The sequence below is a fragment of the Micromesistius poutassou genome (genome assembly GCF_964030765.1).
Source record: "Micromesistius poutassou genome assembly, chromosome: 8".
NCBI lineage: Eukaryota > Metazoa > Chordata > Actinopteri > Gadiformes > Gadidae > Micromesistius > Micromesistius poutassou.
In genome coordinates, this window is record NC_140278.1 from 19,978,878 (window position 1) to 20,001,471 (window position 22,594).

Sequence of the window (22,594 nt, forward strand, 5' to 3'; positions counted from 1 at the left end):
TCTTGGGAGACCAGAGTTTAGTCTAAACCAGAGTTTGGCCTAAACATTTGTTCTGTAGCTTAGGTGAGAAGCAGATGGACCTTGATCCGGACTTCAGCTTCATCGCGAAAACGATCCACACCATGTTGAGCTGCAGGACTCCGGTCGGACCACAGGGGCGCGCTGCTGGCTCGTTAAAGCAGGTGGAGCAGAGTCCGCTCCCCTACCCCGGAGGACACGTCCCGGTTCATCCACCCGGCGTGTCGGGACAAGAGCTTCACAGACCAGTCTCTCTCCTCAGGAGCAGCTCTCTCCTTACAGGAGGAGCCGTCTGGCCCCGGAGTCCTCTCTCCTCACAGGATCAGCCGTCTGGTTCCGAGTCCTCTTCTCTCTAATGCGGATCTGAAAACAGTTCTTACCCAACCGTCCCTCCTCTGGTGTAGCAGTCAGAACAATGCTTTATTTTAGTGACACTAATATAATAACATCACAAATAGAATAACCGCTTTCCAAAATGGGGAGGCAGCAATAAAACGAATGTTAGTTTTCGTCAAGTGACGTTGATCGTCTCTCTCTCTTAAACCGCCGTGCTCAGTGCCGTCACGGCTTCAGTCTTGACTCCTTTAGGATTCCCACCAAGAAGTTAATTATGACATGTGAAGAAGTCTGATTGATAGATGATTGATTGGCGCACTCGTCCAGGGGTAACCATGACGACACGGGAAGTGAAGGTGACGACGACAGACAGGCGGTTGCTTCACAGAACTTTTATTTATGCAAAAGAAGGAGGGGGGAGGAGAGGGGGAGGGGTTAGACTGGGGGAGGGGGGGGCTGGGTGTGGGGGTCAAGAGGAGCAAAGCGGGGGGTGGGGCTGTTAGATGGAGGGTGTAGCAGGGAGGGTGGGGGGCTGTTAGATGGTGGTGGGGGGGGGGGGGGGGGGGTGGGGCAGGTTCTGGTGAGCAGCGGGTCCAGCTGGAGCCTCCGTCACCAGGTGGGGGGGGGGGGGGGGTGGGGGCGGGGCTTTGTACAATTAACGCTCAGATTAACGACTCGTCCGGTCGGACCGGAGCAGAGAACCGGAGGATCAAAAGGGAGGAGATACATCGTCATGGCAACCAAAACGGATCAAAGAAATACAAAAACAAAAAACAACTTAAAAACTGTAAAAGTGGAGGAGGAGCCGAGGGCAGCCATCTTGGAAGAGAGAGAGGCCGAGGGGGGCGTCGGGCGTTCAGGAGACGTCTGAAACAGGAAGTGGAGAGTGGATGAGCGTCGCAGACAGGAAACACGTAGGGTCGACGTAGGGAGTATTGCATTGTTGTGCGTGTATGTAGTGTGTGTGTGTATTTATGTAGTGTAGTGTGTGTATTATGTATGTAGTGTGTATTGTAATATGTAGTGCGTGTGTGTAGTGTATTTTAGTGTGTGGTGTGTTTAAGAGTGTGGTGTGTAGTTTGTGTTGTTTTGTCAGTGTGTGGTGATACTTACAACTGGCGGGCCGGGCTCCGTATCTTCGCATGATTTGGTCTTGTGTGAATTTCACAAAAGATTCATATTGTTCTGGAAGACAAGAGAGCATCTTAGTGACGGGACCACACAAGACGGCCGCTGGACCGGGACCTGGACCGGGACCAGTCTCATGTACATAAACCCCCGTCCAGTTAGAAACACAGAATAGGTTTGGACCACTTTGAAAGATGCAGGAGCGCTTAGAGAGATCACGGCGCCTCGGGACACCTGACCTTTACCGTCTACCGGTTTAATTTGATGTTAGCCCGGCTAGCAGCCAGATCGGTAGTTTGAACATGTTCACAGTGACATTTGTAGTTCAATGAGAAGCCATTTGGAATCTAAAGAAGTCTAGCAGTTTAAGATGATGGACATGTCGTTAAAAAGGTCTATAGGATGTGGTTGGTAGTTTAAAGACATGTTAACACTGGGGTTGGGAGTTTAAAGACATGTTAACACTGGGGTTGGTAGTTTAAGGACATGTTAACACTGGGGTTGGGAGTTTAAGGACATGTTAACACTGGGGTCGGTAGTTTAAAGACAATCAACGAATGTTTAGTGTGGGATCGGTAGCTTAAAGTGGTGTTGGTGCTCTAGACAGTAAAAGCGGGTTGGTAGTTTGAATATATGAGATGGGAATCTTAAAAGACATGAGACGTGTAGCTTCAGTATCTGGGACATGAAGGTAAGGGACACGCAGGTTAAAGAAGTCTGGTTGGTAGTTTGACCCCTGATGGTGGTCTGAGCGTCTGGTTGGTAGTTTGACCGACCCCTGGGGCGGCTGGTCTGAGTGTCTGGTTGGTAGTTTGACCCCTGATGGTGGTCTGAGCGTCTGGTTGGTAGTTTGACCCCTGATGGTGGTCGGAGTGTCTGGTTGGTAGTTTGACCCCTGATGGTGGTCGGAGGCGTACGGCGGTGGGGTACCTGCGAGTTTTGTGTTGAGGATCTGTTCGTACTCCTCACGGATCTTCTCCTCGTGGTCCTTCAGCAGACGCTCACACAGGTAGCTCACCTGGCGCAGCGTGAACCACGGCGCGTCCTTCCTGGAGCCGCCTGCCAATCACAGCGCAGCACGGGGTCGTTAGCACATGGCAACACAACCCTCTCATAACCTCAGCCCTTCATAGAGGAACACAATAACCCTCTCATAACCTCAGCCCTTCATAGAGGAACATAAAAACCCTCTCATAACCTCAGCCCTTCATAGAGGAGCATAAAAACCCTCTCATAACCTCAGCCCTTCACAGGGGAACATAACCCTCTCATAACCTCAGCCCTTCACAGGGGAACATAACCCTCTCATAACCTCAGCCCTTCATAGAGGAACATAAAAACCCTCTCATAACCTCAGCCCTTCACAGGGGAACATAACCCTCTCATAACCTCAGCCCTTCATAGAGGAACATAAAAGCCCTCTCATAACCTCAGCCCTTCATAGAGGAACATAACCCTCTCATAACCTCAGCCCTTCATAGAGGAACATAACCCTCTCATAACCACAGTGGAACATAGCCCTCTCATAACCTCACCCCTTCACAGGGGAACATAACCCTCTCATAACCTCACCACCTCACAGGGGAACATAACCCTCTCATAACCTCAGCCCTTCATAGAGGAACATAAAAACCCTCTCATAACCTCAGCCCTTCATAGAGGAACACAATAACCCTCTCATAACCTCAGCCCTTCATAGAGGAACATAATAACCATCTCATAACCTCAGCCCTTCATAGAGGAACATAAAAACCCTCTCATAACCTCAGCCCTTCATAGAGGAACATAATAACCCTCTCATAACCTCAGCCCTTCATAGAGGAACACAATAACCCTCTCATAACCTCAGCCCTTCATAGAGGAACATAATAACCCTCTCATAACCTCAGCCCTTCATAGAGGAACACAATAACCCTCTCATAACCTCAGCCCTTCACAGGGTAACATAACCCTCTCATAACCACAGTGGAACATAGCCCTCTCATAACCTCACCCCTTCACAGGGGAACATAACCCTCTCATAACCTCACCCCTTCATAGAGGAACATAAAAACCCTCTCATAACCTCAGCCCTTCATAGAGGAACATAAAAACCCTCTCATAACCTCAGCCCTTCATAGAGGAACATAACCCTCTCATAACCTCAGCCCTTCATAGAGGAACATAACCCTCTCATAACCTCAGCATAACATAACCCTCTCATAGCCTTAAGAGCTTCGACCGACTAAACGCTTCAACCATAACTCAAACCAACCCTCTAGAGCAGGGCTTTCTTTACTCTTCAGGGACACAGAGGCCATGAGGGCCGGGGGGGCGGTGTGTCCAGGGGGACCGGGGGCCCTGGGGGGGGGGGGGGGGGGGGCGCGCTGTACCTGGGGGGGAGCAGGGCGCGGTCAGGGCGCTGCTGGGGCTGGGCGCCTCGCTGGTGCTGGCCGCCTCGCTCTGGTTGAAGGCCGCCTCCAGCTGCCGTCGCCTCTGGATACGGCCGTACTCATGGCGGAGGTTCTGGAAGATCTGCTCTGTAACACAAGAGGGGCAGGCAGCGGGGTCAGGTGGAGGCTGACGGCGTACAGCGGGGGTCAGGTGGAGGCTGACGGCGTACAGCGGGGGTCAGGTGGAGGCTGACGGTGGACAGAACTTCCTTCAGAGCCATGTCCACTTCCTCTGTGGGGTAACTCGGCAGTCAGAACCCGCTCCAGGCAGACAGGAAGCAGGGCGGGCATTGGTCAACAGACACGGGGGACACGCAGATTCAAAACAACACACACCCAAACATCCGAGAAGGAGGCGAGTATCTCCTCCACAGAGCGACGTGCAGGGCTGCAACAACGGGACGAAACCTGGTCATTTAAACCACCTGGACTGCGGGGTCGTATCAGTGGCCAAGCGGTGCACCTCTCTCCAGAAGGCTCGCAGCGCCCTTCGAGTGGCTTGCAGCGCCCTCAGAAGGGTGGTCTGTTCACCGGCTGACTCAGGGCGCACTCACACTAGTCAAAGTTGCACCGTACCGTACTCAAGTACGATTGCACTAGGCAATCTCAACCGGGCCGGAGTACAGTTGCCTCTTGTCCATATAGGTTGCGTATCCGTGCGCGTGTCGGCTCATTAGCATCTGTACCATGGCCTGAGCACACCTCTCCGAAGTGTACTGAGGCCGCAGAATTGAACTGTACTTGAGTACGGATGGCGTGCTCACACTAGCCAAACGAGCTAGACTTTAGGGGGCAAACGTACTCGGGCAACGGTACAGACGGCCTAGTGTGAGTGCGCCCTCGGTGTCCCCCACCCCCGTCCCGCTGTCAATATGAGCTCTGCTCTGACCAGACGGGTTAGACCTCAAGAGGAGGAACTCCACCCTACTTCCTGCTCTCCCCCATCTCGCTCCTGGTCTGCAGGCTGAGGGGTCCGGGCCCCGAGCACGGTGGGTGGGGGTGGTGGGGGTAAACGGGACTATCTGCCGGGCCCAGAGCGCAGAGGGCCCTGCCTCTAGAGCCTCGGTTATCTGGGGCGGGGGAGGACGTGACAGAGCGTGATAGTCGACTTGTCGCACCAGCCCTCTCGTCAGAGGCCATTTTGTGTGGGTCTCTCCACCAGGCAGCGTGGCTGGAGGAGCGAGGGGCCTTCTATGGTTCTAATCCCCCCCTAGGGGTGTTGGTTCACAGGCTGCAGCAGAGCTCTGTAAAGCCCTCACAGTGGAGGCTACATGTCCCCAGGCTCTGTACTGCTCGGTCCTTTCTAAAGCCGCGACTGGGCGGGGGGGGGGGGGGTCTCATCATGACATCATGGAGTCGGTCGAGACCCACCAAACTCTACTGCAGAACTTAAAACAGACCAGAAACCCCGGGGAGATGAGCACACCGCACGGGCCTAGAGCTAAACATCTCCCCTCACATTATTACAGTGAACGCAGTGATGATGAATGAGTGAATTGTCAGGAACCATCACTGGGATGGCTGATGAATCTGTGATATTGTTCATATTCTATAGACTAGTGAGCGACGGTAGTGTACATTAGGGATGGTTACGTTTAGGTATGAGACTATAGAGATGGTTATGTTTAGCTATGAGTTATAGAGATGGTTACGTTTAGGTATGAGATTATAGAGATGGTTAAGTTTAGGTATGAGTTATAGAGATGGTTATGTTTAGGTGTGCATTATAAATGGTTATGTTTAGCTATGAGATGGTTGAGTTTAGCTATGAGTTATAGAGATGGTTATGTTTAGGTATGAGTTATAGAGATGGTTATGTTTAGCTATGAATTATGGAGATGGTTATGTTTAGGCATGAGTTATAGAGATGGTTATGTTTAGCTATGAGTTATAGAGATGGTTATGTTTAGGTATGAGTTATAGAGATGGTTATGTTTAGCTATGAATTATGGAGATGGTTATGTTTAGGCATGAGTTATAGAGATGGTTATGTTTAGCTATGAATTATGGAGATGGTTATGTTTAGGTATGAGTTATAGAGATGGTGATGTTTAGGCATGAGTTATAGAGATGGTGATGTTTAGGTATGAGTTATAGAGATGGTGATGTTTAGGTATGAGATGGTTAAGTTTAGCTATGAGTTATAGAGATGGTTATGTTTAGCTATGAGACTAACGTGGTTATTTCTAGGTACACAAATTGTTTACAAAACCATGATACAGGTCTTACTTCTTAGGAAGGCCTTTATTTGATTACGGCAACAGAATGTAAATTGATTACATTGACTTCACCATTCCACCTGCTTCAGGTCAGTCTACCAGACCACGCCTAGCTTTAAGATCCTATGGACTTCATACATAAACTAACCAACACTTCCACCACCCTCTCCCCATCAAATATACACACTTCCATCCCTCACATTTTACTGTAACGCACAAAAATACAACGCTACTAGGATCCCATCCAAAAGACTGTTGCCTGGCAACATTGACCCTGCAATGACCAGGCTAGACAATCAATCCCAGAGTCTGGGAACAGGAGAGGGAGCTGGTGGCTCTCTGGCCTGACCAGGGACCACTAGACTGGGGTCAGGTGAGGTTTTCTGTCCTGTCCAGGGTCCACAGACACTGGGGCAGGTGGGGGGGGGGGAACTGGTTGGACTGGGTGGACGTGATGATCATGTGGTTAAACAGGACGCTGGGCTGGGGAGATACCTCTAAATGCTGGTGGAGGGTGGACCACAAACCTGCTTTATCTCAACAAAAAGATACTTCTGTAAAACACGTCCATATGTCCACTACATTCTTAACCAACGACCAAAAAGTACCAAATATTGTATACAATGTTTACAGAATCACTTCAATAGCTGCATGGTCAGAATGCAGCACTAGTGTGGTGTCGTTTATCACTAGTGAACAGAACGCCAGAGCTGCCTGCGACCGGGGCCAAACTCACACCTGTACAGGTATGTCTCCACCCAGGAGCGGCCCCTACAGGTTGGATTGACAGCTCATAAAGTCTGGAATTCTGCTGCTGCTCCTGTCCGGAGTTCAGCAGAAGGTTCCACCTGACCACATCTCCGGAGTCTCAGTCCTACAGGCTGAAGGCCTCACTAATGAAAGCCAAACAATGGGGGACACTCCCTCAAACCCCCCCACCTCTCCTTTTGTCATACAGCCAATAAGAGAAGACCCCGTCTGTCGATAGGATAACACAAAGGCCACACTCTGGATTGATGCGTCCCATCATAGTAGTGCATCGCATCATGTTTACGTGCGTCGCGGTTATAACCCGATAGCTGCATCTTCCTTTCACTCCCATTCTGACTCTGTCCTCTCGTATACATCTCTCAGTTCACGGCTAGACCCGAGAGGCGATATGTAGTCTTACTGAATGGAACTACCTTTGCTATGGAGATACTAGCGTCATTCCCAGTGCTTTTAGTGCACCTATGCTGCCGACACGAGCTGGGGAGAAATAAACACGCTCAAAGGAAGACAACGACGGTCCAGACTTTAGCTCAAACATTATCTGCTCACAGTGAGCAGCTAATCCCAGCTCAGGGGGAAACACAGGGGAGAGACACTGGGGGAGACTATGTTTAATAACTGCCACACACACACACACACACACACACACACACACACACACACACACACACACACACACACACACACACACACACACACACACACACACACACACACACACACACACACACACACACACACACAGCTAGGTGATGCTACAGCTTTCATTAGCTCCATGACGCTGCAGTTCAGAGTCCAGCGGAGCTCGCTGACTCTCAGACACAGTTCAGTTTCATCCAAAGAAGTAAATAGATATTTTATGAAGATATGTGTATAGAAGAGTGGCTCATTGTCGAGGGATAAGCATCTGGTTGAGCAACTACGACAGAACAAATTGAGCCTTATTGGTCCATCAGTCCCTGCTCTCTACAGATATTACACCTCATCTTTCTATGAAGCTCTGAAGCTCGGGGCTTACCCATGGACCCCCCCCCCCCCCCCCCAGGTGTATCTGCCGCAGGACAAAAGAAAGCAATGGCAGCCAGTCACTGCTGTAGTCCAGGTAAGACCCCTCAGGAGGCAGGCAGCATGGAGACCGTCAGGGACGACATGCCGACCAAACACGCTAAACACGCGCGTCAGGCTGGGATCACCCACATACACCTCAGACTGGACCGGTGAGACCAGCTCAGAGGACCGGTGAGACCAGCTCAGAGAGACCGCCTTAGAGCAGACAGGTGAGGCCAGCTCAGAGAGACCACCTCAGAGCTGAGACTGCCTTAGAGAAAATGCCTTAGAAAGAATGCCTTAGAGCAGACAGATGGTCTCACCTGTCCGCTCTGAGGCATTCTCTCTAAGGCGGTGAGACCATCTTAGAGCAGACAGGTGAGACCGCCTCAGAGAGAGACCGCTGCCCCCCGCCCCCCGCTGGGATGGAACCTCAAACATTTTGTGTGCCCTTTGTTTTGCTAGCTTGGGACGCTCTTTAGCCTTGAATATTAAAGACTCCTGGGCCCGGGGAGACGCCGGGCTGGGTCTGGGGGCCGGAGCCCCATTGACACCCAACAAACAGATTGGGTTCAGGGGCCTCTGGGTACCGGCGGGGCCCGGGGAGCCACTGGGCACCAGCTTACAGCGCAGACTCATTGACATTCTCCCCACAGTGACTGAGTCAATACGCTTTATTGAAACAGGAAAGAGGGCTCCGTGGAATAGGGAATCACCTTCCTCCTAAAGAGACGCCGGCCCAGACAGCCAGGGGTGACCAGAGCACCCGGTTATAACACAGGCCTCCCATGTCAGATACTGATACCATTAATAATAAATAAGGAGAAATCATGGGAGTATTGGTACTGCGCGCCATCTTGGATAAAGAGACGGTGGAACATGGCGACCCAGAGCTGGGGCATCTGAACTGTAGATCTGCAGAGCTGGAGACAAAGTTGTGACAGAGCAGGGAGCACCATCAGAGACCGCGATGGATAATGAAGGCTCATTCACTTTCTTATAGTACGGGGGAGACTTTCCCTTTCCCTTGTTTAACCGGTGAATCCGCACACCGCCTAAAGTCTCAGGACTAGACTGAACCCCTCCTCCTAATCCACCCAAACTCTTTCCAGGAAGGGGTTGAGTAACATCAAAATGCAAGAACAACATCCCCTTTAAAAGAAATCGAAACTAACAGCCCGGGCATTAGCTACCGTCGCCCTGCACCACTTGGGTTCGCACACAATCACCACAACCAGCCCCAGACAAAGCGAGGGTCTCCAGGTGATCACCAGGCCCCAGACACACCGCCGGTCTCCAGGTGATCACCAGGCCCAGACACAACGAGGCCCGTTCTCTCCGCCTGAATGCGCTGGTTTTCACATCAATGGAGGGGCTGGCGGGGAGAAGGGAGGGGAGGCTGTCCATCCCCCATGCCGCACAGGACACTCGAGGCACGGTGAAGAGCAGCCCTACCGGGTAACCGCTCATTAGCGGCCGGCCATGATTTCTATTCCTAAAGAGTGTCAGCGTTAGGGGTCTTTAAACCGGGACTCGATGGAGACCCGCCGGACAACAAAAGGCAGGACCCAGAGTTCGCATACAGGCCCATTGTTTCACAGCTATTGTGTTTTAAATCAATGTTTAAAGGGTTCTCATTGTTTTTCATTGTTAGCCACCGCACAATACTCTTAACACGGGCTGTGGGACGGGGTTCTGTGGCGATGGTTCAGGTTGGGAGCAGATTCTAGAAATAGGATTTGCTCCAACAATGCGTGGAGATAAGTTGTGTTTGTGGACCATCGGGGCCGACGTCTGCTGCTCAGATCTCCGCATGAGAGACAGAACCGTCCACACCAAGGGCCAGGGCCCTGGGTGAGGGACAGAACCATCCACACACCGAGGGCCTGGTACTGGGTCCGTCTTCACCGAGGGCCTGAACCTGGGTCCATCCTCACACCGAGGGCCTGGCCCCGGGTCCGTCCACACACCGAGGGCCTGGCCCCGGGTCCGTCTACACACCGAGGGCCTGGCCCCGGGTGCGACCGGCGGGACGGTCGGAGCCCGGAGAGGCTCTTTGTAGAGAGCTAGCCGACCTAGCGGTAGCTCGGCGAGGCTAAAGCTTTCCCTTCCAACCCCCAACCCCGGCTCTCCCCCTCCCCCATGTCTCTCCCCCCCACCACCACCCCCACCCCCACCCCCACCCCGGCCCTCCATCTTAACCACATCCATACCTGGGGTCAGCCGGGTCTCCCCTCCGGCGCTGGGGACCGGGGACATCGAGGGGCTGTCGCCCGGCGGGCGGAGGCTGCACCTCTGCGGGGAGGGAGTGCTCGGAGCCCCGGGTAGCGGGCTGCACCGCCGCCGCTTGGGGGACCCGGGGCTGAGGAGGGCCTCGAACTCCAGGGACCGCTTCAACGTCGCTCCGCAGGCCATGGCGGTCCGCGGTACCGGATGATTACTGTGTGATCTGAGGGGGGGAACGACCCGTAGAAAGACCCGACGTTTTTTCGCGGATCTCCTCCCGGTTCCTTTCTTGTGGTCACAGCGACGACTGAGAGCTGAGGCCCCGCCCTCTGATCCCTACGTCACAGGGCGGAGCGTACCATCCGGACGGGGACCAGGGGGGTCTCAGCGTTCACAATAGAGTCAGGATGTACACAATTACGCAGCTAGATAGATAGATAGCTAGATAGATACATACATACATACATACTGTGTATTTAGAGAATGTTTATTATATCCCACATCTTACCTTTTTTAGTACTTGGAATAATATATTATATTTATATATATTTTGTTATTAAAGTTTTCCACCTTGACCTCTTTATTGTTCACCTGCTTTGGCAATGTAAATTGTTTATATCTCATGCCAATAAAGCTTTTGTTGAATTTGAATTTTAGATAGATTTCTGTCTTGTGGTCACCATGGACGAAGAAGGTGGTCACAGCACTACCTCCCCCCCCCCCCCCCCCCCCCCCCCCCCCCCCCCCCAATCTGGATGGTACGCACCGACCTGTGACGTAGGGACCAGGCTGGTTCATCATACGTCACAGGGCGGAGCGTACCATCCAGAGGGAAGTAGGGGGGGGGGGAGCTCAACGTTCAAAATAGAGTCATGATGTATACTAAATTAGTAATTACGCAGATATTGGATACTTATGTTATATAAAAGATTGCTACGCGATTTCTTTTTAAATTATACGCTGGAATTAGTCAAGTTTATAACCATTCATGGAAGTTTCTTTTAAAACGTTTTTGTCTTCACGCCCCGTGGTTCGTGTTTGTTGTTGAGCTGTTTTGAATTGAACTCTAAAGGTTCACCAGGCCTCAGATCTGCAGGTCAATAGAAATCAGTCCGACTCAGAGAGGAGCATTCACCACTGCATCAACAGCATCATTAAACACCACAGAGCACCCTAAAGTATTACAGTGTCTGGGTTAATATTAAAATACGTAGATTCCTTTGTCCAGGAAGTGTAAACCGCCTGGGGTCATTTTGGGCATTTCAACTTCATCATTTATTTATTATATAGTAAATAATTTCCCTAAAACTTCCTTCAATCCAGGGCCAAAGCATTTTTCAAAATACTAATCCACCATTACTAGCCTACAACTATTTGCAACGTTTGTGTACTCAGTGTAACAGTGCTGGTGCTTTTCAACGTTAATGGTTGCACTTAAAGCATTAAATGCCTCTAATGTTCATAATATTGTTGTACACAGAAGTCCTTCTGTACCTCAAACCAGACTGTGTGTAATGAAAGGAAATCAATCTGATAGGGAAAATGTGTTGAATTAAGAATAACTTTATCACATCATATGTTGAGAATGTACATTCAAAATCTAAAATATATGCTCATAATTCTCTTTGACCAGGTAGAGTGCTGTGTGCGTCCATGCTTGTCAGTAGGTCGCCTACTGCCATCGCTTCTTACTGTAACTAGTTTCTGTTTGGAGTCAGACACACTCAGCACTTGTTATCTTATCTTATAACATATAATATTATCGTAATTATATATAATAATGATATAATATGACATGTAGCTCCACAAAGTCACATAGCCTGGCCTGAACAAACGACCCTTCATTCATATTGATTCTTGAGAAGGAAAGTACTAACACCATAGCGGTGTTATAACTTCATCATCGTCATCGTATTCTCATCTTACACTATTATTGTTGTAGATCATAGGTTGTAACTAACTACATTCAATTAAGGTGTCCTTATTAACCTTAGGCTCCGCCCCTGTCACCTCCTCCTGCTCCTCCCCCTCTGGTCACCTCCTCCTGCTCTCCGCCCCCTGCTCCTCCCCCTCTGGTCACCTCCTCCTGTCCCCCCCTCCCCATCTCCTGCTGGTTCCCCCAGGAGGTGCCCAGGTCATAGGAGCTGAGCCCCGTTCGGGACATCTCGGCCTGGTTCTGTCCTGACTCGAGGGGGGACGGGGTCCCGGCCTTCCGACAACAGCAGGCCCCTCCCCCCGTCAGACCCCGCAGCCGGACCACCAGGGCCAGCCGGATCTCCTGGCAGCGCAGCGCGTACAGCAGGGGGTTGACGGTGGAGTTGACGAGGCACAGGATGCTGCAGAAGGTGAAGGCTCTCCTCTGGGGGCGGCTGAGCACCGTGGAGACGTCGGCCAGCATGAAGCCCAGCACCGGCAGCCAGCAGCCCACCAGGATCAGCAGGATGAGGCTCAGGGTGCGGGCCAGCCGGAGGTCCAGCCTCATGCGGGCGTGCTGCGGTGCGACGGCCCCCTGTAGGCTGGCCATGGCGGCCTGGTGGAGGCGGGCCTTCCAGAGGATGAGGGCGTAGGCGGCCAGGATGAGCAGCAGCACCAGCAGCACGGCGGCCGTCCAGCAGAGCAGGAAGCTGCGGCTGACGTAGGGGAAGAGGTCGGAGCAGCGCGGGCTCAGCCCGGTGGAGCACTTCCACCCCATCAGCGGGAGCAAGGAGACCAGGAGGATGGAGGTCCAGAGGAGGAGCAGGGCGAGGAGGGCGCGGCGCCGGGTCAGCACCGCCCGGTAGCTCTGGCTGCGGTGCAGGCACAGGAAGCGGTCGACGGCGGTGAGCAGCAGGCTGCCCACGGAGCCGCTGAACGCCAGCATCACGCCGGCCAGCTTCAAGAGCGAGAAGACCTGCCCGTCCTGGCGCCCGGAGACGTGGAAGTCCACGAGGCCGACGGTGTAGAAGACGCTGGCTAAGGCGTCGGCCAGCGCCAGGCTGCCCATGAAGAGGAAGGTGGGGCGGCGGCGCAGGGCGGGGCTGCAGGCGAGGAGGGACAGCACCAGGCCGTTCTCCAGCAGGGCCACGACCCCCAGCAGGCTCAGGACCTTGATGGCTTTCTGCTCGCCGGGTTCCAGCACCATATAGCAGCCCAGGTCCTTACAGGGCTCGGTGGCTGGGGGAGGAGCACAGACGTCACACACCGCTGAGGATAACAGACTAATAGACTCTAACAGTCTGTACGGGGTGAACCGACGGTTCAGTCACGTCTAAAATAAGATACTCTATTGATCCAGATAATCCCAATCCCAATCGTATTGCTATAGTGGCTTTCATCCTACCTACATCAGTATTGAGTCATTTTAGCTGGCACATTGATACTAACAGTGAATGTCTTATTAGATACAAGGAGCAGGCAGGGATGAGGGCGTCTTGCTCTTCTCTGCGGGCATTCAGGTTCTACCCGAGAACTTTTTCGGCTGGCAGTGAACGTTTCAGAATGATTGAAATAGAGGCAAGAAATTGAAAGTGTCATTGAATGCCACACACACACACACACACACACACACACACACACGCACACGCACAGTTCACATATGGGTACCTGTATCTGAGGTGTTCTCCATCGGCGGTCTTGACACCAGAGGCGGAACCCACCCACTCCTATGCTGTCTGCTTCAGCTGTGATTCGTTTCTGAAGAAATTAGTTTAATGAGTTTACTTTAAAAAATGCCGTCTTTCCCGGCAATATTCCGGAACATTTCCTGCATTGGGTTATGTGTGGAAACGGGTACATGGATCAAGACCTTTTATCACTTATTTTGTGTTTCGGTTTTTCTCACATTTGGCATAACGTTTAGATAAATCATGATCTAGACCAAGGGTCGGCAAACCCTAGGCACGCGTGCTACACTGGCATATGGCCGCATAATCATTGGCACACTTAAAAAAAAATAATATATATATATATAAAAAAAAATATATATATATATTATTTTATTTTATTCTTATTACTTTTTTTCACCGCTACAATGCAGCAGCATAATCATTACTACCGACTTTCTTTTGCACTTTATTCTGTTTTGGGCATTTCCCAAAGAGTTACTGAAAGCAGTGTTCTGAAATGGGATCAATTAATAGTTTGCAAGTGGCCTGTATGCATGGCCTTCACAGGCCTTCCGTCATTCTCATATAATGTCTGTTTCTTACATTTCTTACAGTGCAAATATGTTTTTGAATGAGTTTCTGAAAGCAGTATTTTGAGATGGGATATATGTATATTATATAATTTGTAAGCCCATGTTGCAAATATAACAACAACAAAAAAACTTTAAAATGTTGATATATGATATATATAATTCAGCTTAATATTTAATATATTGTTAACGAGAAAATGTCAAACTGGCACTGCATGTTAAAAAGGTTGCTGACCCCTGATCTAGTCCCTAGACGTCCCAATCACTCAAGCCTGTGACCTGCTAGTGCTGTATGCTGCCCCCTTTTGGAAAGAAATATATGTACTTTACTCATAGGTAAAAGTAAGAGTAAAAGTAAGGTATTTCTGCTAGGATACACGTTAACCCTAACCCTATCATGTGTTATGATCGTTACGGATTAAAAGGATTTGATCATTTGACCTCCTCATGCCCCTCAAGTTATAGCACAATATCAAAGGTACAAAGCTATTGAAAGACATAGGCCTACTAAGCACATTAATATCTTTGAGTTTGTGGTCATCATTCATGTATTTTACATTTGTTGGTTCTAATACTGATGTCTTTAAAGAGTTAAATTGACCACCGAAGGAAAAAGGTAGAAACAAGTTGAGTCAGTATTTCATAAGGTTTCTCTGAACATTATGCCACTTTGAGGTCATCTTCTTCCCTTATTTGGCGTCTCTAAGACCTGCTGCTGTGTCTATTTCAACATTCAGGAAACGTAGGCAGTAGTAAGGGCCAGTGGTAATAATGCAAAAGGCTTTTGTCAAATAAGTAGATGCAAAAATTGTACACAAAGCCAGGCCGTGTCGAGGGGATATACCCCCCACCTCAGCCTCTACTCAGCCAGCCCCCCAAAGAGAAAACTCCATGCTCTGAACTGGAATAAAAATAGAAAACTGCTTTGAATCCATCTCAAACCGACATCCAAAACCAACAACAGTTAATAAACATACAATACCTTGAAGATGACTTTTGAATGATACCTTGGAACCACTTTTAGAGAACGATATTCCTGATGAGATGAGATGATGTTGATGGAGTATGTGGCGATGGCGATGCACTCAGGATATCCTTTACATAACGTGAGAAGCAGCTCACAGCAGCAGAGGTTATCTGGGTTGTGGTGAGGAGGAGGAGATGATGGAAGCCAACATATTGACACATCGGTCACCACTTAATCATGCAGCTTGCTGCTCGTTTTCACATGCGTTCAAATTTAGACAACTAGCAGAAGCCCAGATTCAAGGGACATTGAAGTGAGGCTTAGAACAATCAAAGCAGACCAAAACATGATGCACCACTACCACAACTAGTGGCTGATAGCTACTGTGCAGTGGAGCCTCATTGATGTTTGTCCAAGTTACCTCAGTGTGGGTTCACTCAGCAGTTCTTAGTGTGTGAGATATTGCTAGATATTGTGAGTAGAATATTCCTTTAAAGGGTTTTTTAATCAGATGTGCAGTACAACACGGTCACACTGTAGAGGTCCGTCCTTATGGTAGGGCCCACATGAACTGCATTACACACAGCCTTGTAGAGAACGATAGAATGAATCAATGCAGTTTATATTTCTACAGCCTATCACACGTAGAAGTCAGTCATGTGGAAGACATCATTTATTTCAGAATGATGACTAAATGTGGTTGACTGTTTTTCTTGTTGGCACTCTTAATTACTCTTAATTACTTGTTGGATACCGTTGAGAAGCCAGGGAATCAAGCATTTCATTGGCCGTTCCGGGTAGAAGACAACCAACGTGAAACTTGTTCCTTCACACTTTAGAGAGACGGCAGACGTCCTTCATGAGCTCCGTGTCGGAACCCCCCCCCCCCCCCTGCCCTGCTCCACATCAAAGATCACTCATAAAGCTTTTGTCTCTCTGTGCAGTGGGGTCTTTTTAAGGGCCCACTTGTAAACCCCTTCTGTCCAGTCCTAGGGTGTGAGGGCTGACGCCAGAGGGGTCCTCCCCAGACTTCAGAGCAGGAGGTGGGCCTACCACCAGACTGGCCCCGCCATCACGGTGTCAGCCACATGTGATACTGGGCCTCTTGTGTTTCGTGTGGAGGACTTGTGTAGTTGTGAAACTGAACCGCAGTAGGCCTGCAGAGTCTTCATCATCCTACACGCTGAACACCAGACGCCATGGAAACCACTCCGGTCTGTCCACACAGCTGATGAGGAGGAGGCGGTTTGTTGTTGTGAACGTATGTGGCTCGCTATTCCACCACATATCATATCTCTGAGGTGTCAATATTTACATTCATCGTATGCAGCCCTTAACCCCAGGCTGGAGGGGACCATCTATGTACTCTATCAGTGGGCCTTTGTTTACACACTGGCAGTCAGCCCCCTGGAGGGCCCCCCTCCCCCTCTCCTCCTCCTCCTCCCCCTCCCCTCCCCTCCCCCCTCCCCTCCTCCTCCCCACGTCGAGGTGGACCAAACCAGTTCAACAGTCCAGCTCCTAACTGGCTTTGGTTCAGACCTGTTGAATTCCGTTGAACATAATTGGCTGCCTGTGTTTAGGGACAGGCCTGTGGTAATGTAGGACTAGGAAGAAGAGTTTGGTTAGTTAAAGTTAGTTACCCTGACTATATTCAGGGGTGGGGGTCGGTTGAAACATGGGATAGTTCTACGGTACTCAGACTGAACCATATTCCAGACACAATTAAGACCTAAATAAGGCAAATGTTTCACTTCTTAAGGCATTCTTGTTCTCTAAAACTGGTGAAGAGCTGTTGGCATTTGAATCAAGCTACGTTGCGTAGTATTATCGTTCAGTTCTGCTAAACACCACGCAACGGTTTCAATAGGAATAAAATACTGAATTAAAGAATAAGCCTCCTGAGACTAGGGTTAATGAGACGACAGGACAGAGTCTAGTGAGATAAGGGTTAGGGCAAGGCTGGTGTCTCAGAGGCTTTAACCACTCCCCACACGCAACAGCTGCCTGTTCAACTTTGGTCCTGAGAGATTTATGGCGTCAGACCTGGACGAGAGACTCCTGACACGATACCTTTAAATAAAATCTCACAAACACAGTCTACTAGTTTATAATCACATAACCAGGGTTATCCTCAAGGTTTCCAGACGTTATTCCTTCCTTGTTTAAACAATATTAAAACATAAAAAATGTTAATATATTTGTTAGTTTGTTGATTTTTGATATTTGTTAATATATAGGTAATAACTGAAGCGAAACTGTTTCCCTGGCTGTGATGGTATCTCTGTGTTACGTTTCTGGTCAGGAAGGGGCCCCTGAACAAAGGGCCAGCAGGGTGGGGGCTCGGTGCTCACGTCATCGCTCTGGCAACAGGCGTGAAGGGGGCCGGGGCGTCGCTGATTGGCCACTCTGCCGCCGAGGCGACGCGCCATTGGTGGGAACGCGACTGGCCCGTGCTCATATAAAAAGAAGCTGCGGAGTCCATTTTGTTGCAGTCGTTCAGAACGGAGTCGGGAGGAGCGGAGACAGACCGCAGAAAGAGCGGAGATAGACCCGAGACAGAGCTTCAGAGTCATCCAAGAAGTGAAGGTCTCTCGTTGGAGATCCAGTTCCCCCAGTTCCGAGGTGTTGTGCGGCTCCCAGCGGACCGAGGTGAGGCCACCAGCGGACCAGACCCGAGGAGGAAGTCGGTGAGGACAGCCGCCATGTTGTTGTTGTTCCTCTTTGTTGTGGTCCGTCTCCGGTACCGGGACCTGGGCTCCGGTACCGGGACCCGGGTTGGGTTTATAATCGTTTATCACGATTGTATATCGGTGTTTGATTTATTTCTGTGATTGATACATTGTCGTGAGTCCATATCGCGACAGGACAACCAGAACAACAGCGACGGGTTGTTGTTCAGACACACACACACCAGTGGATTACCACCGTAATACTCTGTATTACACTGTAATGTTAAACTTATATTCACAACAAGACACGTTTTAATCAAGACGAGGTTAAAGTATCCCGATAAATGACACTATTTTTACTAAAGCGTCGAGTTTCCTTTGTCTCTGTCTGACCGTGACGCACTTGGAGTCGAGGTGGCCCTGACGTCACCATGACCTATATATCGTCTAAACATTTAACCTGACTATCGTCTATACATTAAACCCGACTTTATCGTCTATACATTGAACCTGACTATATATCGTCTATACATCGAACCTGACTATATATCGTCTATACGTTTAACCTGACTATATATCGTCTATACGTTTAACCTGACTATATATGGTCTATACGTTTAACCTGACTATATATCGGCTTTACGTTTAACCTGACTATATAATCATCTATACATTGAACCTAACTGTATATCGGTTATACATTTAACCAGACTATATATCGTCTATATATTAAACCTGACTATATATAGTCTATTATAGTCTATTATATTGAATCTTGTGTCGTCTTTGTTTCTAACGTTAGTTTGGTTGTGTTGTGTCTCCAGAGCTCGGCTTCCTGAGCACCGTGCCCGGCCTGGTCAGGTTGATGTTGAGCAGCTCTCCGCGGCCCATGAGCAGCTCACCCCGGCGGACAGGTAGACCCAGGACGAGGACCTGGAGCCCGACTAGGAGGAGAGACCTCAGCTCCAGCAGCTCCACCAGCAGCACCACAACAAAGAGGTGGGTGGGGGAGGGGCGGTCAGCCGTCTGCGACCTTGTTGTTGTTGTTGTTGTCGGGACACCCCGGTATTAATAGGGTGCTGGACCCTATTTAAACCCGTATTATTACCGTTATGTGTCCAATCATGGCTGGGGTATTCGTGATTTAAACGTTTATACATTAATTAATTACATTTTAATTAAAGTCACCATTTCCCCATCTCTGGTCATTTGTTGGATTCTTATTGGATCTTCAGATAATTGTCAATTTAAAGTGTTTTAGTGGACAATATGCCATATTTAGGGGACGTTATTGGTCCACGGATTGATTTAATTTATTCAAACCCTGTTTTAAAACCAGGCAAGTTTTTTTTCTTTTTTTAAATGGACCAGGCAGTGCTTTTAGGACATGTTTGTACACGTCTACGTCTGGTTGCCGTGGTTTGACTGAATGGGGTCCTGCTATACCAGGAAGTGTTGCTCTACTGATAATTTGAAGGCCACCATAGAACAGGAAGTCAAACAGGTGTTTATCCCAGGTGCTAACACTCTGCTCCCTCTGCAGGTGACGTCTAGTCTGACAGCCATGGGAGGCGGAGAGCGCTACAACATTCCAGTGTCACACCCTGAACGCCAGCTGCCAAAGAAGACCAAGCAGAGAGGGCGGGACCAGAGTGTGGTCATCGCCGCCGCAGCGGCCGCGGGCATCATGGGCGGCCTTCACAACCACCGGCGGGGGGACAAGAACCCCGCCTACCCCTGCTCCCTGGAGGCGCGGCAGGCCGCGTCGGCCGAGAAGAAGGGGGCGTCTGTGCGCTTCGCCGCCAGCTACGACCACAACTGGGAGGGCGCGGTGTCCCACCTCAACACGCTGCTCGCCACGCAGGGGAGCCCCAAGTTTGCCGGGCCCAAGTTCAGCGAGCCGCCCTCCCCCAGCCTGCTGCCACGGCCCCCCAGCCACTGGGTGTCCTTCCCCATGCGCTCCGGCGACAGCCGCGAGCTGATGGCCTTCCAGCTCAAGAGCCTCCTCAAGGTTCAGGCCTGAGGCGGACTCACCTTTGACCTTTCACCCCCCCCTTTAGTTCGACACGCCAACGCATGAACTGAGGCTCCGTGGGGGGGGCCGTTGCCCGGCAGCAACTCAGCAGCGCCGTAGCGGTCCTAGGGACCCATCAGGGCGTGGGGGGGGGCATCGGGTTCACAGCCCGGTGCCACACCCAGCCCCCGGTGGTCCACACCCTGACCGTTACTGCTCTGCTGCCTTGCTGCTGGGCAACGGACCCCTGGCGGAGTCTGTTTCCCCTAACGGACGATGGACTGGATTCTCTTTGTGCTCCTGCTCTTCTGTTTTGTTTTTGCTTTGGCCCCCGGGGGCCCCTCTCAGGTCCTCATGGTGGTGGGGCCGCAGCCCGCGGCGGCTCTGATGCTCATCCACGTGTGTAGCATTTACTACCCCCTCATACTTAGCTCAGCTGGTATGTTTACCTTTTTATTTTTGACCCAGTTATTTTGACTTGTACCTTTTTTTTTATTTTATTTTTTTTTATTCTGAAAAGACACTTAACAGGGATGGGGAGAGATATAGGAGGAGGGGCTTGCGTATCATAAGGTCCAATCAGAACCCCCAGTACGGCGGGTCACCAGAGACGATTGCGCCGGGCCTGCGACCCTCAACTCTTGTGTTATTTTTAAAATGCGCTGTGCGCACTGCACTATGGGAGTTGAGCTCGCACCTGGGCTGAGTCCACATAGCTCATTATTCTGTAGGTGTGCTTGGAGAGAGTGTGTGTGTGTGTGTGTGTGTGTGTTGACAAAAAACAGATGCGTGTTGTTCCGCTGTCTCCTTGAGGCGGACGGATGGGGGGGTCCCAGTGCCATATCGAGCCACGACCTGAGCCCCGTCAGAACTGTCGTCTCCCTGCCCCTCCCCCTGCGTCGCCATGGCAGCAGCGTGGAGCCTGCGGAGGCGTGCGGCCTTTGGGCCGCTCGTCTGCGCTGCTGCAGAGGCCTACTGGGGCAGGCAGGGGGGTAGTGGGAGACGACCCTGGGGCCCCGCTGGAGGGCAGCCCCCCCCCACCCTGTGTGGATGTGTGGACGTTTGAAAGAGTGAATAGTGTGGCCATCCACAAAACGTACAGAATCTCACTGCCGCCCCCTCCCTTCTCTTGCACTGCAATCAAGACGCGTGGGGCGTAGACTATCCCCCCCCCCCCCCCCCTGGGGTTTCTGGTCTGGTGAGCCCCCATACACCCCTCCTCTCCACCCCCTCCCCCCTCCAGACAGCAGCTGTAGTCCGCCCCGGCTGGCAGAACAAAGTACCAGAGCACGAGCTCCGAAGAGCCATGTATATAATGAAATGTATAAAAATACTTGTAGCATATGTACATTATGCAGGGGGTTTTCTTCCGCCCTGCGTGACAAAGTATTTTTAGTAATAACACTGAATGTACGGCGCTACGACGCGCCTTTACTTCAAATGCTGAGAGTTATTTTTGTTAAAAAAAAAAGAAAATCCTTGCATAGCGTTGCTCGGCACCCTTCACTGGTCTCTCTCCAGTGGTCTGCACCCTGCACTGGTCTCTCTCCAGTGTCTGCACATGTGTTATTTTCTACAGTGTAGGGTCATGATGCAGGAGGTGCAAGATGAGCTTATCTAAACCTTAAACCATTCGACCTCTTCTGGAGACTTTTGCATGTATGACCGCCCCAAACCCGTGGTTATGATTCTGCTGATTTTTTTTAACTGATGTATTTTAACATCGCCCTGACCCCCTCAATGTTGAGACCTCCCCCTATTGGATGAATTTTAAATGCTCCTGCCCAGTAATAGAAGTCTAATTTTAAAGTCATCGTTGTCCACCACTAGAAGGCCACTTTATAACGCCAAAACGTGTTGGCTGTAAACCGTAACCCTGTCCCCACATTCTATGGTAAACTTAAGCCTGATTTGCACAGTATTGTAATGTTAGTCTAATGCCCTCCCCCCCCCTCACTATGCTGAAGGGGTTTTATTTTGTACCTGAAACGCCAAATTCAATCCTCTGTTTACCTCCGCTAGCTGATGACTGAATTTGGTGATTCATGTGTGTCTGGTCGTCCTCACTGACTTTTGTTAATTATATTATGAAATGTCTGTCATGCATGCAAAAGTCTCAACGAATTTAGGAAAAAAAAAAAACAATTGGCTGTTAATTTGTTTCCCCCCCCCTTGTCCGAAAGTCACCTATTATCAGAGATGTTTGCCCACCATGTACAATTTGGCTTTAATTTGAAAAATGTGAAAAATGCACTATTGGTTTAAACAAATATTTATACCAAAAAATAAATCCCCTCCCTTACCCCCTAATGTGTTGTCTGCCTCTTGACTTGTAACGATGTAATCAGGATCTTACTGTTACTAGTGGATAGTGGTACAGCCAGTTCTAGATTAAAGCAATATTGGGATAAATTAGCAACTATGTATTGTATATTATATATTTAATCAAGTTTTGGATTAGAGCTTAGTTATCAATAACCCGGAACGGCTGTTGCTTGCATTCATAGTTTGAGCCTGTTGGAGGGCAGATTACAGCCTCGGTACCAAACATAAATGCCAACAGAAAAATATTATCCGTCTCATATGTAAGGGA

The 22,594-nt window shown here is 50.1% G+C and overlaps 3 protein-coding genes across 4 annotated transcripts; 1 reads left to right on the forward strand and 2 right to left on the reverse strand.

Moving 5' to 3' along the window:
* Positions 1-806: 806 nt before the first annotated feature.
* akirin1 (akirin 1) lies at positions 807-10,488 on the reverse strand. The gene is made up of 5 exons (XM_084472330.1): positions 10,165-10,488; positions 3,855-4,001; positions 2,413-2,541; positions 1,468-1,539; positions 807-1,221 (listed from the first exon to the last, which is right to left on the reverse strand). The coding sequence occupies exons 1-5, from the start codon at positions 10,364-10,366 to the stop codon at positions 1,211-1,213; spliced, it is 561 nt and encodes a 186-aa protein (XP_084328456.1). The 5' UTR covers positions 10,367-10,488; the 3' UTR covers positions 807-1,210.
* A 763-nt stretch (positions 10,489-11,251) lies between these two features.
* cnr2 (cannabinoid receptor 2) lies at positions 11,252-13,781 on the reverse strand (the record flags this gene model as incomplete). Its single annotated transcript, XM_084471084.1, has 3 exons — positions 11,252-11,267; positions 12,364-13,330; positions 13,760-13,781. 3 exons carry the CDS (start codon positions 13,779-13,781, stop codon positions 11,252-11,254), a joined length of 1,005 nt encoding a protein of 334 aa, XP_084327210.1.
* A 4,025-nt stretch (positions 13,782-17,806) lies between these two features.
* On the forward strand, positions 17,807-22,305 carry pnrc2 (proline-rich nuclear receptor coactivator 2). 2 transcript variants are annotated; one of them, XM_084471261.1, is made up of 3 exons: positions 17,807-18,005; positions 18,812-18,986; positions 19,531-22,305. In XM_084471261.1, the coding sequence occupies exon 3, from the start codon at positions 19,552-19,554 to the stop codon at positions 20,008-20,010; it is 459 nt and encodes a 152-aa protein (XP_084327387.1). In that variant the 5' UTR covers positions 17,807-18,005; positions 18,812-18,986; positions 19,531-19,551; the 3' UTR covers positions 20,011-22,305. The 2 variants fall into 2 exon arrangements, with proteins under 2 accessions (XP_084327387.1, XP_084327388.1); XM_084471262.1 differs by having other exon boundaries at positions 17,821-17,967.
* Positions 22,306-22,594: the final 289 nt, after the last annotated feature.

What these genes read in the sequence shown, in the direction of transcription:
- akirin1 (XM_084472330.1), bottom strand. Translation starts at nt 10,366, where the DNA reads ATGGCCTGCGGAGCGACGTTGAAGCGGTCCCTGGAGTTCGAGGCCCTC. An exon ending in GGAGACCCGGCTGACCCCAG is followed by an intron (nt 4,002 to 10,164) that starts GTATGGATGTGG and finishes CTTGTGTTACAG; the next exon opens with AGCAGATCTTCCAGAACCTC. An exon ending in CCTCAACACAAAACTCGCAG is followed by an intron (nt 1,540 to 2,412) that starts GTACCCCACCGC and finishes CTTGTCTTCCAG; the next exon opens with AACAATATGAATCTTTTGTG.
- pnrc2 (XM_084471261.1), top strand. Translation starts at nt 19,552, where the DNA reads ATGGGAGGCGGAGAGCGCTACAACATTCCAGTGTCACACCCTGAACGC.